This window comes from Hippichthys cyanospilos, chromosome 4 (genome assembly GCF_059441005.1).
Source record: "Hippichthys cyanospilos isolate Australia breed blue-spotted pipefish chromosome 4, RoL_Hcya_1.0, whole genome shotgun sequence".
NCBI lineage: Eukaryota > Metazoa > Chordata > Actinopteri > Syngnathiformes > Syngnathidae > Hippichthys > Hippichthys cyanospilos.
In genome coordinates this window covers 13,805,384-13,821,188 of record NC_142372.1, presented here as the reverse complement: position 1 = coordinate 13,821,188, position 15,805 = coordinate 13,805,384, and the positions used below count along the sequence as shown (strand labels likewise).

Genomic DNA, 15,805 nt, shown 5'->3' with positions numbered 1-15,805 from the left:
GAGGTGGATGAAATGGGTGGACTTTGCTTTTTAAAATCAATGTTCCATAAATGTATCATTAATCAGAATAATATGATTAGCCCAGTAGGATGGAAGCATGGAACAAATTGTAAATAAAATGTTGAGGTTGATTTCCCCTTTAAGCAGAATGTATGGCACCATCTTTCTGTAAGTCAGTTCTGTAAGTTAGTGTATTGACAGTGACAGAGATATTGTATAAATAATAAGTGAATCAAACCTCATTAGATGATTCACAAAGCAGCTGCTAATATTAAATAAAGTCTTCAGTGAAAACGGCCGCCTTAAGCTGTTATTAACATCATGCAAACACGTGCGAATTCTCTGAGGAAGCTCGCACACACACCAAATGCAGTGTAGGGATTTGCATTGGGTCCTGTGATGTGCCTGCATGCAGAAACGGTGATATCAAACCTGATCAGACCCTCTCTCTGGTGTTGTATTATTGTGGGAGAGCAGGTGCTGCTGGCCCAATTACCATACAGCTGAAAGCACAAAGAGAAAAACTTTACTCCCTGTATGTGCCCCCCCTCCATACATACACGCGCGCGCACACATGCGCACACGCACGCACGCACGCTCGCACACACTACCCCTTTCTCCCCCTCCAAGTCCCTTAATGACAGCCACGCGAGTGACACACCACCAAGTCTCTCTTTACTGCTTGCACCAACATATGCAGTCCAACACAGAAGAGGACTTGCCCACTTGTTTTTAGACACTTTTTGGTCGAATACATTTAGGCAAATGTTCATTAGTCAGCGGAATAAAAATCCAAAAGTGTGACATCATCAGTCGGTGGAGTGGATGCGCTTGACGAGGTGTAAAGTTGTGCATCTAGCAGCCACAAACGAAAGATAAGCCCATTAAAAGAGGCCTTGTGGAGTGTGAACATGTGAAAGCCGCGCCAAGGCTTACACTAAAGGAATGTGGCCCGGCAGATGGTTCGGGGTGAACGCTTGGAACGGGGGCTTGGCCCCCACGGGTGTACCGTGCTGGCTTCACGTAAAGTACAGTAACCCCAATTCGGAGTCCGCCATTTGCTCATCCTAGATTGGTGCTGCCCAGCGCGATGGTTTCGTGGGCTCAAAATTTGTCGGTATGTAAATGGCGAAGAGTGGGGGGACCAAGAGGGGAAGCGAGGAGTTGTTGTACATTTAACAGCTCTCTATAGCCATTTGCTGTGCCCCTTTGAGAAAAAGAGAGAAAGGCCAGGAGGGGGTGGGCCTAGAAAAAAGTTGTGTGCACCCCCCCCCCCCCCCCCCTTTTTTTTTTTTTTTTTTTGATGGCCCCTGGGCGGACTTGTGGTGATGAAGGGAGGGGAAGAAGAGGCTCAGAGGGGCTTATTTGCATCTTATTACCCTGCGCGTACTGGCCCGATATAAAAGTCTGTACAGGAGCGTCGAGCCATCAGACGCATACACTGTTAAACCCAAGAGAGACCAAAAGAAACTTGTTTTCTTCGGTCGGGACATTTCATCAATCAAGTGGGGGGGAACAACAAGGACACCTATTATTTTTGCGCAAGATTATTTGGAATTATTTCATACAGGGATTTTCTTCAAGGATCATTCTGTTGCGGATTATTTATTGTCAAAAAAATAAATAAATTCAACAACAGAGGCTCGTATGGGAAAATAGAAGACAAAGTGAATTCCGACTTAAGGAAGCACTCGCCCAACTTTCTCCATGTTTTTTTGAGTTGAGCTGCAGCAACCTGTGGAGCGTTGAGTGATTGTTTTGAACAGGCTGTCAACACAATGGGACGCCTGTGTCTGCCCTTGGTTGTCACTCTCTCCCTTTTCACCTGCCAGGTATTGTAGCAATTATTTAGCGTCATCGCGCGCCTTTGCGGCATTTTTACGCACGGGTTTTCCGTAAAATATAAATGCTAACTTGCGTCGATGAAAACTTATTATTGTTGTGCGTCCTTGTTTCTAATATGCGTGCTGCTACTTTAGGTTTTGTGCTCGGGGGTGTTTGAGCTGAAGCTGCAGGAGTTTCTAAACAAGAAAGGGGTGGCGGGGAACGCCAACTGTTGTCCCGGCAGCGGCGCCGGCTCAGCTCATCAGCACCAGCAATGCGAGTGTAAAACTTTCTTCCGGATCTGTCTGAAGCACTACCAAGCCAACGTGTCCCCTGAGCCACCCTGTACATACGGCGGAGCGGTGACTCCGGTTCTGGGCTCTAATTCCTTCCATGTGCCAGAGACCAACGCTGACACCTTCACTAACCCGATCCGCTTCAATTTTGGCTTCACGTGGCCGGTAAGTGACCCAAGCAATGGTGATATACGTTAAATCATTGTTGTTGTCATTAAGGCGCATTTCTGAGTGAAAAAGAGCACTTTTGCTCCAGAGGGTGTAAAACGCAGCAGATGCTCCCAAAGTTCGTGAGGGTCTTTGTCAACAGCGTGTGAGAAGGTCTATTGTAGTAGAGTGTATGTGTTTGTGGGGTAGGGGGTGTTGGCAGTGTAGCGGGTGGAGGGGGGTTGGTGTTCGGGTGGGTGGGTGGGTGGTGTTTTCACCAAACGCCTCTCTCCAACCAAGTGTGGTGGGAAATTTAACATCCTTCGAATTGGCACATCATTGGCAGCGCAGTGTGAAATTCCGTCTGGTTTGATTCACGACCAAGTCCCATAGTGCGACGGTCGCAGACTGTGAAAGGGAAACAGGTAGTCGTGAGCCTTATTAGGCCCCTAATCAAAAACGTTCAATGAGGCTATGAAGTTTATTGGGAGGCGTCCCTATTGCACCCCCCCCACCCCTCCCCTTCAAGCGGCTCTGCAGGCTGAGCAGCTGTTGACTCTCCTTGTCTCTTTTTTTTCCTCCCCCAGGGGACATTTTCACTGATCATTGAGGCTCTGCACACAGACTCCCTGGACGACCTGGCAACAGGTGGGTGGTGGCCACAGATGCAGCAGTGTAACCTGAAGACACACCAGCAGACTAATTGTACCATTGTTTTCTTCTATAATGGCAGTTTTTTTCATTTAACTCATTGAGGCTGGCTAGAATAACATGGAACTTGCCATATGTGATCATAACATCTGACTTAATAACTGGTGCTCAAAGGGTAAATTAGCGAACGAGCACACTTTTCTGTGTTGCATAATTGGGCAAACATGGTAGCTGTTTAATAAAGGGCACACTTTGGGCAGGTGTCACCTGCAAGTCTTATCTTCTCACATAAAACTGACGATGACTGACCACAGTTCAGAAGTGTGTTGATAAAAGAAAATGTGCTGGTCTGTGTGTGAAAGACAGATATGCATCTAAAAACAACGGTTGTTTTTTGAATGGTGACGAGAACATACCATTTTACAAAATACACTGCATTAAAAACAAATAACCATTGAGTTGAACTTTACAGATAACCCAGAGCACCTCATCAGCCGCATCACGACTCAACGTCACCTGACAGTGGGAGAAGAATGGTTCAAAGACATGCAGACAGCCGGCAGGACAGAACTGCGTTACTCATATCGCTTCCTGTGTGACGAGCATTATTACGGCGAGGGCTGCTCTGTGTTTTGTCGGCCCCGGGACGATGCCTTCGGACACTTCACCTGTGGAGAGCGCGGCGAGATCATTTGCAACTCTGGCTGGAAGGGACAGTACTGCACTGAACGTAAGTTTTGATTGCTTTGTTTACATCCATCCTGCACAATATAGAATTGGTATACCGGGGGAAATTAAATATATATTTAAATATTTAATATTTTAATTCACTAATATAATATTTAATATCTAAATTCACTTATACACTGTGTACAGTGGCGATTCTCAAATGGGCTATAAATACGGCTTGGGGTACTTAAAAGCATTACAGGGCATACGTGAGATCTTAACAGGGTTTCTGTATGTATCAGCAAATCTAATTCGATACTTTTTAAATCTCTGACAAGAAGAGTACAGTTTTCTTTTCAAACTAAAAGACAATTAATTCAAACAAAAAGCAACTTGTTGCTAAATTATCAAAACTGCTTTGCAAAATGATTGCGTTTGTTGTTGTTTTGTATGGATGCGCACAGTGTTCATTTTTAAGTCTTTTGATTTAATCTGAATCTGTTTTGCGCTGTTCTTAGCGTACTTGGATGAAAAAGTATATCACAGGGGATATATAATATTGAAAAAAGCTTGAAAACCACTGGTGTAGAGCAAAGCAAAAGACAGCACATTCAATCATGCCTCAAAACATGACCTACAGTATTATAATGGCTTCAAATGGCATCCAGTCATTAGTCATATACAAACTTAGCTACTCCAACAGTCACTTGGCTGTCGCTACTGTTCAAGGACCCCCCCTCCCCCACCTCCTCCTCCCGATGTCCTAATGCAGGGCCCGTGTGCAACAGGCGTCAGTTAGTTATCCCCAAGCACCAGAGGCCTCCATTCTAATGAGCCGCAGTGGCTCCTCAGTAATTCACACGCCGCGTGCCTTCCATTAGACCACTGGGGCCTCCTCACCCCCAAACCTCCTCCCCGATTGGCCAAGTGGGGGTCCTTCATTGTTGTGGCCCGAGCCGGTGATTGGCCAAGCGGGGCTGCGTATTGTTGTTCAGGGGGCAGCTGCTCGGTGCGAGGAGACAATGGAGCAGCTGTCTGGTGGTTAGCTCCACACAGACCAGCTGGCCTTGGGATAGAGGTGGTTGGAAGGGGGTGGGGGTGGGGGTGGGGGGCTGGGAGGAGGAAAGGAGGGATGCTGGTGAGAGGAGAAGAAGCAGAAATAGGACAGAACGACGAGAGAGGGAGGAGAAACAGACTGGAGAGGGTGCTATAGGTGTACAGTTGTGTAGGTGGTGGTCGATGGGAAGGAGGTGGGAGGGGGGGGCAATAGTGAGAAAAAGACTTCAGACCCACAGTCAAGAGGGAGAAAGGCGTCTTTGTGTGGGATGCTTTTGTGTTGGAGAGCAACCATGTTAATAGAGAGGGCCTGTTGGCTGCTATGGAGGCGGGGGGGACGACTTAGTGTCCAAAGCCACTGTTGCAGCTATGTCTTGAAAGTAAACAGTCAAGCAAATTATGAAGCATAGTCTAAAGTCATCAGGAATGGCCTCCTGACCCCAATTGCTTGCGCTGTTTGACTGTATTGCGCACTGTGGCAGCTGCGTTTTTATTGGTCTCCTATCAGTGGCTCAAAGTATAGAATGACAGACTCAGAGACAGGTGAACAGGTTAAGGAAATGACAGAAAAGCCCCCAAACAGCGGTTCAGGTGACGAGTGCATTTCGCTGTATTCACTTTTTTTGTTTTGTTTTTCCTCTCTTCAGCAATTTGTCTTCCTGGCTGTGATGAAGATCACGGCTTCTGTGAAAAACCTGGAGAATGCAAGTGAGTGGAGAAATGACTTTTTTCCCGCCATTTTTAACCGACACTCACACTCGATGCAGTTGCCCTGGCTTTTGTTGCTAACGGCATTTGATTTATGGTGGGTTTCAGGTGCCGTGTGGGATTCAGTGGCCGTTACTGTGATGACTGTATCCGTTACCCAGGCTGCCTCCATGGCACGTGCCAACAACCCTGGCAGTGTAACTGCCAGGAGGGATGGGGCGGCCTCTTCTGCAACCAGGGTGAGGATTTTTTGCAGTTATCTGCAATCACGGTTCCTTGCATACTAAAATATTTTAGTTTCAATAAAACTGTTCTTTGAAATATTTGTTTTGTTGCCATTTCCAGATCTAAACTACTGTACACACCACAAGCCGTGTCTCAACGGTGCCACATGTACCAACACTGGCCAGGGCAGCTACACTTGCTCGTGTCCGCCTGGCTTCACAGGCGCCAGCTGTGAGATTGAGGTCAATGAATGTTCTGGAAACCCCTGTCGCAATGGTGGCAGCTGCACAGTAAGTATCAAAGACAGCTGCCAATAAAAAAAGGTTAATGGAAACAAAAAAGTCAATAATCGTTTACCTTTACACTTTAGGACCAAGAAGGTAGCTATAGGTGCACCTGCCCACCTGGTTTCTATGGCAACAACTGTGAGTTGAGTGCCAGCAGCTGTGCCGATGGGCCTTGCTTCAATGATGGGCGCTGTGTCGACAACCCGGAGGGGGGTTATTTCTGTCAGTGCCCCATGGGATACGCTGGATTCAACTGTGAAAAAAAAATTGACCACTGCTCATCCAACCCCTGCCTGAATGGTAGGCATTCTTCTGATGGCTTGTTAGTGTGCCACCATCAACAATATCGAAATTGATATGTTAAATACAGTATCAGTGATTTTGATGCTGACATCTAACTACTTTTTCCCCTACAGGAGCAGAATGTGTGGATTTAGTCAACTCGTACATTTGTCAATGTCCTGAAGGGTCTTCTGGTACCAACTGTGAGGACAGCAGCAGCAGCAGCCTCCTTGGACACTGTCTATCATTTCCTTGTCAGAATGGTGGGACATGCCAGGAGGGGGCAAATGGCTACACATGTACCTGCCCTCCAGGTATGATTCATATTCCAAATGGATTTCTGGTGTTGTTTTAGACCAGCAGTTTTCCATTGGGTTACAGGAAGGAACTTAAGGGGGCTTTTAATGTGACTTTTTTTTTTCCGCATGTGTCACGATACATTTTTCTTCTTGAATTAAGAGCAAACGAATTGGAACATAAAGCAACTTATTTTGTTAGTGACACTTTTACAAAACATTGCATGCTTTTATTTGGTAAAGTTTTGAATGGATGCATATTGTCATTAGGGACAGAATTTTTTAGCCAATGGACCATAAAAACCAGATGATGTTTCACAGTCTGTTTCCTTGAAATAAAATATGCTTCGAGATACCACATCAAAGAGTTAAAAATCAGACAGTTAGGGCACAGCACACTATTATTAGTTTCCATCAAAAAATGTTGAGAACCATTGTTTTGAGACACAACTTAATCATACTCCTAAATTTGGGTTCTTTTCCAGGTTACACCGGCAAAAACTGCAGTTCGCCCATCTCCCGCTGTGCTCACAATCCCTGCCACAATGGAGCCACTTGCCATGAGCGTGGCGGCCGCTTTGTGTGCGCCTGTGTGCCAGGCTACGGTGGGCACAATTGCCAGTTCCTCTTACCGGAGGTTCCCATGGGTCACCCAGTGGCGGATGGACCAGACAGACGATATTCCTCCCTGGAAAGCGAAACCTTTGACGATGGCGACATTGATGACGGCGGCTTCCCTTGGACCGCTGTGTGTGCTGGCATCTTCCTAGTTCTCGTCATTCTCATCGGCTGCTCCGTGTTGGTGGTCTACGCCCGGGTCAAACTGCAGGAGCGGCACAGTCATCGCAGCGACAGCGTCCGTAGCGACAGCCACGAAACAATGAACAACCTGACGACCACCAATTGCCTCCGCAGTGATAAGGAGCTGGTCGCTGTGATGACAACGTCTATTAAAAATACCAACAAAAAGGCAGATTACCATTCGGAGCTGGCTGGTTCACTCGGTGGTCTGAGCGGGATCAGTGGGTTTAACGGGATAGGTGGACCGGAGAAGCAAGGCTTTAAGACTCGCTACTCCAGTGTGGAGTACAACCTTGTCCATGAGCTGCGGCCTGAGGAGGTGTCGCTGTGCAAACAGGAGGACCATGAGGTGCCAGAAGTCAAATGTGAGCTGCTGGAAGAGTCTGATATCGAGGAATTGTGCAGGAAAAGAGAAAACAGGTACATTGTGGTCAAATATGCTCTAAAATAAAGCTTAGAAATGAATTCAAATAAAAGTCTTTAAAAAAAACAACCTTCTTTTTCTTGTAGTGACACATCAGAAGAGAAACAAATGGAACAGCCAAGCTGCAGCGAGACCATGTGTCAATCGCTCTATGATCTTAACCAACATGCCAGCAGCGGTGAACTGAAATATCAATCATCCACTGATGTCAAATACCAGTCAAGCTGCGACGTTGAATATCACTGCAGTGCCAGTGGTGAGAGCAAGTACCAGAGCACCACAGACACTAAGTACCAGTCTGTGTACGTCATATCGGACCAAAAAGACGAGTGCTTAATCGCGACAGAGGTGAGAGGCAAACTAAGTAGATTCAACATTTACTGTCAGTGAGGCATTGTAAATCCAATTAGCGTCTGTCAAAAGTATTTATTTCCAGAATTGTACAGGCAAAGGAATCCACAGAAGACAATTTTCTATAAGCAAGAACTTTACTTAATTTCTTTATTTCTTTCAGGTATAATACACGTTTGGACCAAGTTCCAACCGTGTCCCTCTGGATGATGTTGGGCCTCGCTAACCCTGAGCAGTACAGCTCAGCTTGTCTCCGGGAGGTTTTACTCCTGCGGTTTGCTGCTGTTCCCTGGAATTTACCGAAGGATCTTGGAGCCAAGGTGCCACTGAAGCAACGTAGAGTCAGTGAACGTTGGACAATGCTGACCTCAATTGAGGACACCGGTTTCATACTTGACCTTCCAAGCACCTGAACTTGTGCAGGCCTTGTTCAAATTCGAAGCAATGACGGACTAAGTACTTATGCTCTCCAGTGACCTTAGCTGAAGGATGATGGGAACGCTCCAGATATTCTATTCATTTGCTTTAGATGAACAAGGGAGCAATGGCCCTGATGCTGAAATAGTAGTACCCTGGAGTACTGATTGGATGAACAGAGTAGTACCTTTGGAGTACTGAGAACATATGTCTTGTAGTACTGTGCTATGTGCTATGGTTATTCAAGTGCAGTGTGAAAACTGTCATAGGTGGCAGTCCCTGTTGTGTGCAGTCCAGCAGAGGACAGAGTGTAGAAACGGCAAGGGTGGACGTTTTTCCAAGGTGCAGTCGTCTCAGCTGTAGCCAATTTTCTCAAAGATGGCAGAACATTTTCAAGAACGCATGCGGCGCGACTACACCTCTTTAAGTCAGCGGCACTGACAGATTGTATCGGCTGAGCTGGTTCTCAGCAGAACGTACAAAACTGAAATCTCCAGTACTGACTGCAAATCGATCCAACATGGATCCTGTTGGGCCATACTGGCCCCTCACCCTGAAGGTTTGGACAGGGAAACGTTTTGGGTGAAATATGAATTAATTTTAAAAAACTGAATTTACGAGCAAAGAGTCACTGAAAATAATCATACACAACTCATGGCATGTTTTCTTACCACTTTGAAGTCATCTGTCCCCACCTCTGATGCCGTCGCACGTCTACGTCAAACTATGAAGGATTCGTCCGAACTGCCAAGACTTTCTTGCACTACGGGAGTGTGTCAGCACAGATGAGGTCATCTGTCTTTTCAACTGTTAGCCAGTCATCATTTAGCCACCCTTGCCTGCTCATCATTGCTTAGCATCATGCGATTCATGTTTTTAATCTTATTTTTTATTATTGAAACAAAGATGTTCTTTTAATTTAATTATTGTTATTTGTATTACAATTTGGTGTGGTATTTTGTGTTATAATTTAAGTTTGATTTTTTTTTTTCTTTGACAGATAATGTATGTATGTATGTACTGTATGTTTGTATGTATGTACGTGTGTATGTATGTATATGTATGCATGTATGTATGCATGTGTATGAATGTATGCGTTAGGCACTTGAGACCACTGTGACTGTGTTGTATTTAAAAGAGAAGCTGTATGTACAGAGCCTGTCATTTTTATTACTGGAAAACAGCGCAATATTTTTCCAAAATAAAAGAATAAATAATAATACTTGTGTGTTGGAATGCTTGTACTCAGGTTTGGTTCGAAAGTAATCGCAGGACGTCGAGTGAAGTCGGTCCTGGTGATATGTGTGGAGACAAACGTACAAGAAATGGAAACAATCTATTTCCCACAAGATATTTCAGGCTTCAGTTAAGACAATCCAACAAATAGTAGTGGGATCTTGTTGCCAAGTGATAGTGTTGCGGTATGTGTTTGTGTGTGTGCGTGTTTGTGTGTGTAACAGGGCAGAAGACTGTCTCCTTGTGGAACCACTAAATGAGACAAAGATACACCCCATAATCATGGACCAATTTTCTAGACCAGAGTCATCGCTTTGTGTCCGTATGTACGTACATATGTGTGTGAATGAGTACGCATATGACGCAGGGATCACTTGATGATTCCATGAGTTACATGTCTTGACAGAATTGTCAAAAGAAAGATTTGTCCAAAGAATGTCTTGAGTATCAGAGTGTGTGTCCGGGCAAGTGTTTGTGTATGTTTGTGAGCTCTTGTTTAAAGCGGAGGGATATTTATAGCTAGAGAGGGAAACCACAGTCTGAATTTAGCCCTGGTGGCCCCTGTTTGACTATGATGTGCGTATGTGTATGCGTCCATGTGTATATACATGTCATTTGGTGACCACTGGGTGTGCAGAATTAGTCATGAAAGAAACTAATTTGACTTGAAGTCTTGTAAATACTTATAAAGATAAGTCAAAGGAATTGGATGAAAACAAGATGCACAAATCTTCAGTTAGGATCACAAATATTTCAGCAGCGATAATAGCTGCCAATGTAAATGCTCAGGATGTAGGCTATAGCTTTAATGTATGAGGTTTCAAATACGTGCATGGCAGTCAATGTTTTGAAATGATAGCCAATTTATATAGAGTACTAACATTTTGCTTGCTTTAACAAATATTTGGACGTGGGCATTCGATGAAAAAGCAGATTACCCTGAGCTTGTCGTCAGATGGAGACGGGCAACATTTAGCACTCACTTTTATGTCACTGACTAGAGTGAAGTCTGAATTCACACTACATGCACTAAAGCATGTGAATGTACCTCTGCACCATTGCAACTTTCAACTCCAAATGTCACATTTTTCATGGTTTTATCTAATAGCCCTCTGAGTCATTGTAGAAATGAATTTGTTGGATGAAAACACTACTTTCTAACTTTTGATTTGCTAGGATAATTGCAAAAGCAAAAAAACGTCCACTCAAGCGCACAGCTGAACTTGCACTGAGCACGAAAATAGGCCCATCATAGGATTTTCAAAAAGTAAAAAATGTAGTTTGCATGGAGACGTAAAGGATAAAATGCAGAGAAAATAAACCTCTGTTTTTGTTAAAATGGCTAAAGAAGATGTCCCGGTCATCACTGCATTCAGGAAATGATGTGACTCATGCGAAACATTTCAAACGACCTTGTGTGGAAGCAGGCGGAAGCGGTCACTAGGCCAGCGCTTATGGGCAATAGTGGGATGTTTTGCCTCTCAAAGACCGCGACTGCTCAAAAAGTATTTGCTTGTATTACACAAGCGGCGGGCGGTTGTTAGCACATACCATGGTAAGCTTTTTAACTTAACTTTTTTTTCACTGCCACAATAGCTTTTTCGCTGAGTTGGAAAATCACAGGAGACAGGCTTAGGGTCTGTCTTTTGTTGCCACTAGGCTGTCCTGCACCCCTGAACGGCCGCACACACTCACATCCTCCCTCTGGTGTCAATAGTCACACAAAGCACTGGTCAGGGGATGCCATATGCTTCGTAGAGAGTGGCCCTCTTTGAACTTACGAGGGACATAGCCTCAGTCCTTCAAGCTAAAATGCAATATGTAAGGAAATAGGTATTTATGTGGGCTTTACAGAGAGATTTTTCTCTCTCTGTGAAATGCCAGGTCAACTACCTACAGTAGATATGAAAAGTTCACAAATCACAGCTTGGTATGACTTTTTTGTAATATCCCCCCCAACAATTGAGACCAAGCTAAATCGTTGATTCTAAATAATTTACACCATTTATGTAACCTATGACCTAGTCAATTTTGTAGATTCTTTTTTTTTATTCAATAGGGGAAGTAAAACAACAGGAGTAATGTGGTTGCACAAGTATGCACCCTCATATAAACAAGATGTGGCTGTATTCCACATGAAGCAAATCATATTCACGTAAATGTTGAAATGGAGTCAGCACACTTTGGCCATATTTTTAAGGGTCTGTTAGGTATAAACAGAAAACTGCTCTCCACCAGAAGAACACTATGTCGACAGCTTGGGATGGCGATGACAGCTTTATGCATTGGGGTTGTTTTGCTTCAGATGGAACTGGGATCTTAGGCAAGGTGGATTGAATTATAAGACTTTGAAAAAGCAGTCTGTTAGTACTAAACCTTCAGCATGCCGCTTGAAAGCAAAATAATAACATGAGTGTGAATGTGATCATTCTGAATATTGTCACATCCCAGTTATTGAGGGTTCTGCACACTTGTAAAGCCACATTGTTTCAGTTATTAAAGTTGTTATACACAAAGACCTGGGATTTGGACAGGAGTGTCGACTTTTTATATCTAAAGCATATAAGCTACATACCAGGAAAAGTAGTTCAAAAGTGCTTTACTACATTCTATAATGTAATAATATTATCATAAAACTTTACAAACATAGCGGTACCCATTTACTGGAGGAACCAAACATTAAAAGTCATATTTTGTTTTTTAGAAATTATTTTTCCACTTTCCATGTCATACGTCTGCTGTGGTACTTGTTGCTAGGTAGAATTTGGGGCACACAATGATTATTGCATCATATGCCACCTGCTGCACACCCCAAAAAAATCTTACTGTCAAACTGTCTTTTACATTATAATACTCATATTTTTCACCATACACTGAGAAATGCAGCATCACTGTCACACTACACATACAATGACAATACAGCTAATTTTCTCATCAATTCTATTCTTTTAACATTGGCACTGTTAAATCTCGATAGTTATTTGTTTTTACATCCTTCTAGAATTTCTTTAAATAGGGGAAAATATTTTTTAAAATGTTAATTTATGAGTAAAACAGATTGAGACCTGTTTTTTATTCTACACATATTCACAAGACAGCACAAAGCATATTTGGACTGTTAATCATATTGTTCATATAACACAAATTGTGAGCATCATGAGTTGAATTACAGGATAAAATGTTGTCTGTATTAATCATTCTTGTGCACATTCTCTCAGTCCACACACACCATTTATTGTGAGGGGTAGTAGGTACAGTAGGACCATGTCCAACCCGAAAAAAGGGCTGTTTAGTTGAAACTCTGCTATAACCTGATTAAATTCTTCATTCATGTGTCTTGCTTGGAAAAAATATCTTAAATGACATTTTCTGTGTTTGCATGACATTGTGATTGTTACTTTGAGTGAAAATGGAAGCACAAACTATTGTAAAGCATCAAAGAACTCCTCCCATAAACAGTCCAACACATTTGGAAATTGCAAAGAAAAAAAAAACATACGATTCTACATACACACATAATGCAAAAGGCGAGTCCATTAGAATTTTCTTTTCGTCATTGGAGATGGCTGCATTATAGTTATCATTATTAATCAGAACCAAATAAGTAAGCACACTATGGATTCTATTAAAAATAGGAAACATGAGCCCATCTGTGACCTACTTTTTGGGGCATTCGACAGCAAGATAGTCCCAGAAACAACTGTTTTAACTGAACTAACATGCTCTTCTACTTAACAGTTCATAGAAGGCCAGTAGGTGGATGGAAACCAATGAAAGTTATTTCTTCGAAGGGGCTGGGAAAAGTTAAAAAAATATAAATAGTTGTCCAATCAGTGGGTTACATCCAGGGCCTCTAGGCTTTCTCTGCTGGCCCAAAGACCAGCAGAAGCACTGACCTACATTTTAAATTAAATTGTAATAATTTACTTTCAGCAGACTACTTTCAACATTTCATAACTATTCTCCTTGCTCCTCAGCTTCTAGTAGTATGTTAGATGTTTTTTTTTCTAATCAAATCTTTATGAAGTCATTTTATTCATTTAATTGTATTAAGAATGATAATATTAATAATCACTTAATGTTTTCATTTCATTTACTGATTTATGAATCAATGAACCAGATGTTATAAAAACATGTTTTAAGTGCTGTCAACAACATATAATTTAAAATTGTCAGTGCAATACTAATTTGGATCGTAATGTTAGAGAAAAAGGCCCAAAACATTGATCCCCCCCCCCCCCCCCCCCCCCCCAAAGTAAAAGCAAACATTGTATTTTGATTAAACAAAAATATAATAAGTCTGCTTCTATAAAGGACCACGGAAAAAATAGAATATTTACTGGTAAGAGAATCAAATTCTGAGGATAGACAGTTTTCAATGAAAGTACCAAATGTCTCAAAACGACACATTGACGATCAAAAATGATTAATTTAATCATTGATTAGTTAGCTATTCATTGTTGAAGTTCTAGGTTTTATGCCATATGAATTACAGGCTTGCTGGTGCCTATCACAGCTGACTTCAGGAATTAGGTGGGGGACACCCTAATCCGGTTGCTAGACAATCGCAGGGCACACAGAGATGAAAAAGCATTTAGTATGTCCAATACACCTAACATGCACGTTTTTGGTGTGTGGGAGGAAGCCGGAGTGCCTGGCGAGAACATACACAGGCTGAGGGGAACATGCAAACTCCACACAGGAAGGCCACAGCCAGACGGATTTGAACTCGGGTCCCCGGACTAATATTAATTGTAAATATAATTCCATTTCCTGTTTGCAATCAGGAAAGTTGACTCTCACGCAGAATCAGACCGACCAGGCACCTACATACTTTTTATTAGCATCACAATTTGTCTCCAGGTCAAATCCCCATGCAGAGCATCAATGACGCCAGATTTTTAGTGCTAAATCTTGTGGGAAAATAGAGATTTCTCTCTCAGTCGTGCGCCATTGTTGCCGGTGAACAAACGAAGTGACCACAGCAGCCCGAGCCGCACAATGACAGACAGCTTATTCAGCGACTTCATCTGTCGCCATTCCCCAGGGAATCGACTCTGATCTTTTCCCAGAGCTCCATCTCTCTTGTTGACTTACTGATTCTGAATCTGCCCCTCCTCCTTTGCTTTTTGCTTTATTCAAACTACCCTAATATCTGTAGGACATTTTCTTGCATACTGCATGATCAGCATCTCAACCTTTTGGCTACTCAGTCCACATTGGAGGTGATTCAATTTTGTAGTTTTTGTTGTTGTTTTTATTTATTTTTTTCAAGTGTTGTTTATTGTCATCACTCCCTGGGGGATTAAAGTGATTGTAAAGACAGAGTCATTCCTTCAGAGACACCAGCTTCCATCAGCGCCTTCTGGCCATTAGTGGTGCGTCGTGGGAACAGCTTGGCAAGGGACAATGATTGGCTAGAACAATGAGGTTGCACAAGGCAACACAAAGGGCACGCCCACTGCATGATGGGAACGAGCAGTGGAGGAAGCAGATGTTACCACTGAGGACGCACAGGCGGGGAGAGAGCGCAAGAGAGTGAGTGCGAGAGAGAGAGAGAAAGAGAGAGAGAGAGAGTGCGAGAGAGAGAGGCAGAGAACAGATGTCTTTCTCTCTATAGATGTTTTTGTTCCTTACTATCACTAAGAAATGTTTGATCACATGACAGGTGATGTTTAACATATGATATGCTGACTGTATCTAGATATGCTTGATTACCGATACTTGAGCAATTAATCAACAGACAATGGATTATAATTGACTAGGGGGAAACTGTTGGTTTGTAAAAAGACTATAATGGTATTTATTTCAATATTTCCTCCACCGGTTGTAGTCCATTAAATGGCCAGCAATAAAAGATTTGATGGGCATTGACATTTTGTTTCCTGGGTGGACACTTGTATCGGTGCCGTTTTCAAAACCACGATCGACAGGGAGTAATTAACTAACGAACAAAACATCCTGACTTTCTCTAGATTTTGATCGATTTAACATTTCCAATGCACTGACACAAAGAAGAAAATTATGTAACTTTTTTTTAACTTAATAACATTTTTTAAAATCTGTTTTGTATTCTTATAATGAATAAGTGAGGGGATTTAGGGGACGGTGCTGTTTAAATGATGGGTCATTGGA

The 15,805-nt window shown here is 42.9% G+C and overlaps 1 protein-coding gene across 1 annotated transcript; it reads left to right on the top strand.

Annotated features, from left to right (window-relative positions):
* The first annotated feature begins 1,465 nt into the window (after positions 1-1,465).
* dldh (dihydrolipoamide dehydrogenase) lies at positions 1,466-9,615 on the top strand. Its single transcript, XM_088413097.1, has 12 exons — positions 1,466-1,832; positions 1,980-2,285; positions 2,855-2,915; positions 3,391-3,648; positions 5,291-5,351; positions 5,460-5,590; positions 5,697-5,866; positions 5,947-6,163; positions 6,280-6,459; positions 6,927-7,662; positions 7,753-8,014; positions 8,181-9,615. The coding sequence occupies exons 1-12, from the start codon at positions 1,779-1,781 to the stop codon at positions 8,184-8,186; spliced, it is 2,442 nt and encodes an 813-aa protein (XP_088269223.1). The 5' UTR covers positions 1,466-1,778; the 3' UTR covers positions 8,187-9,615.
* The last annotated feature ends 6,190 nt before the right edge of the window (positions 9,616-15,805 follow it).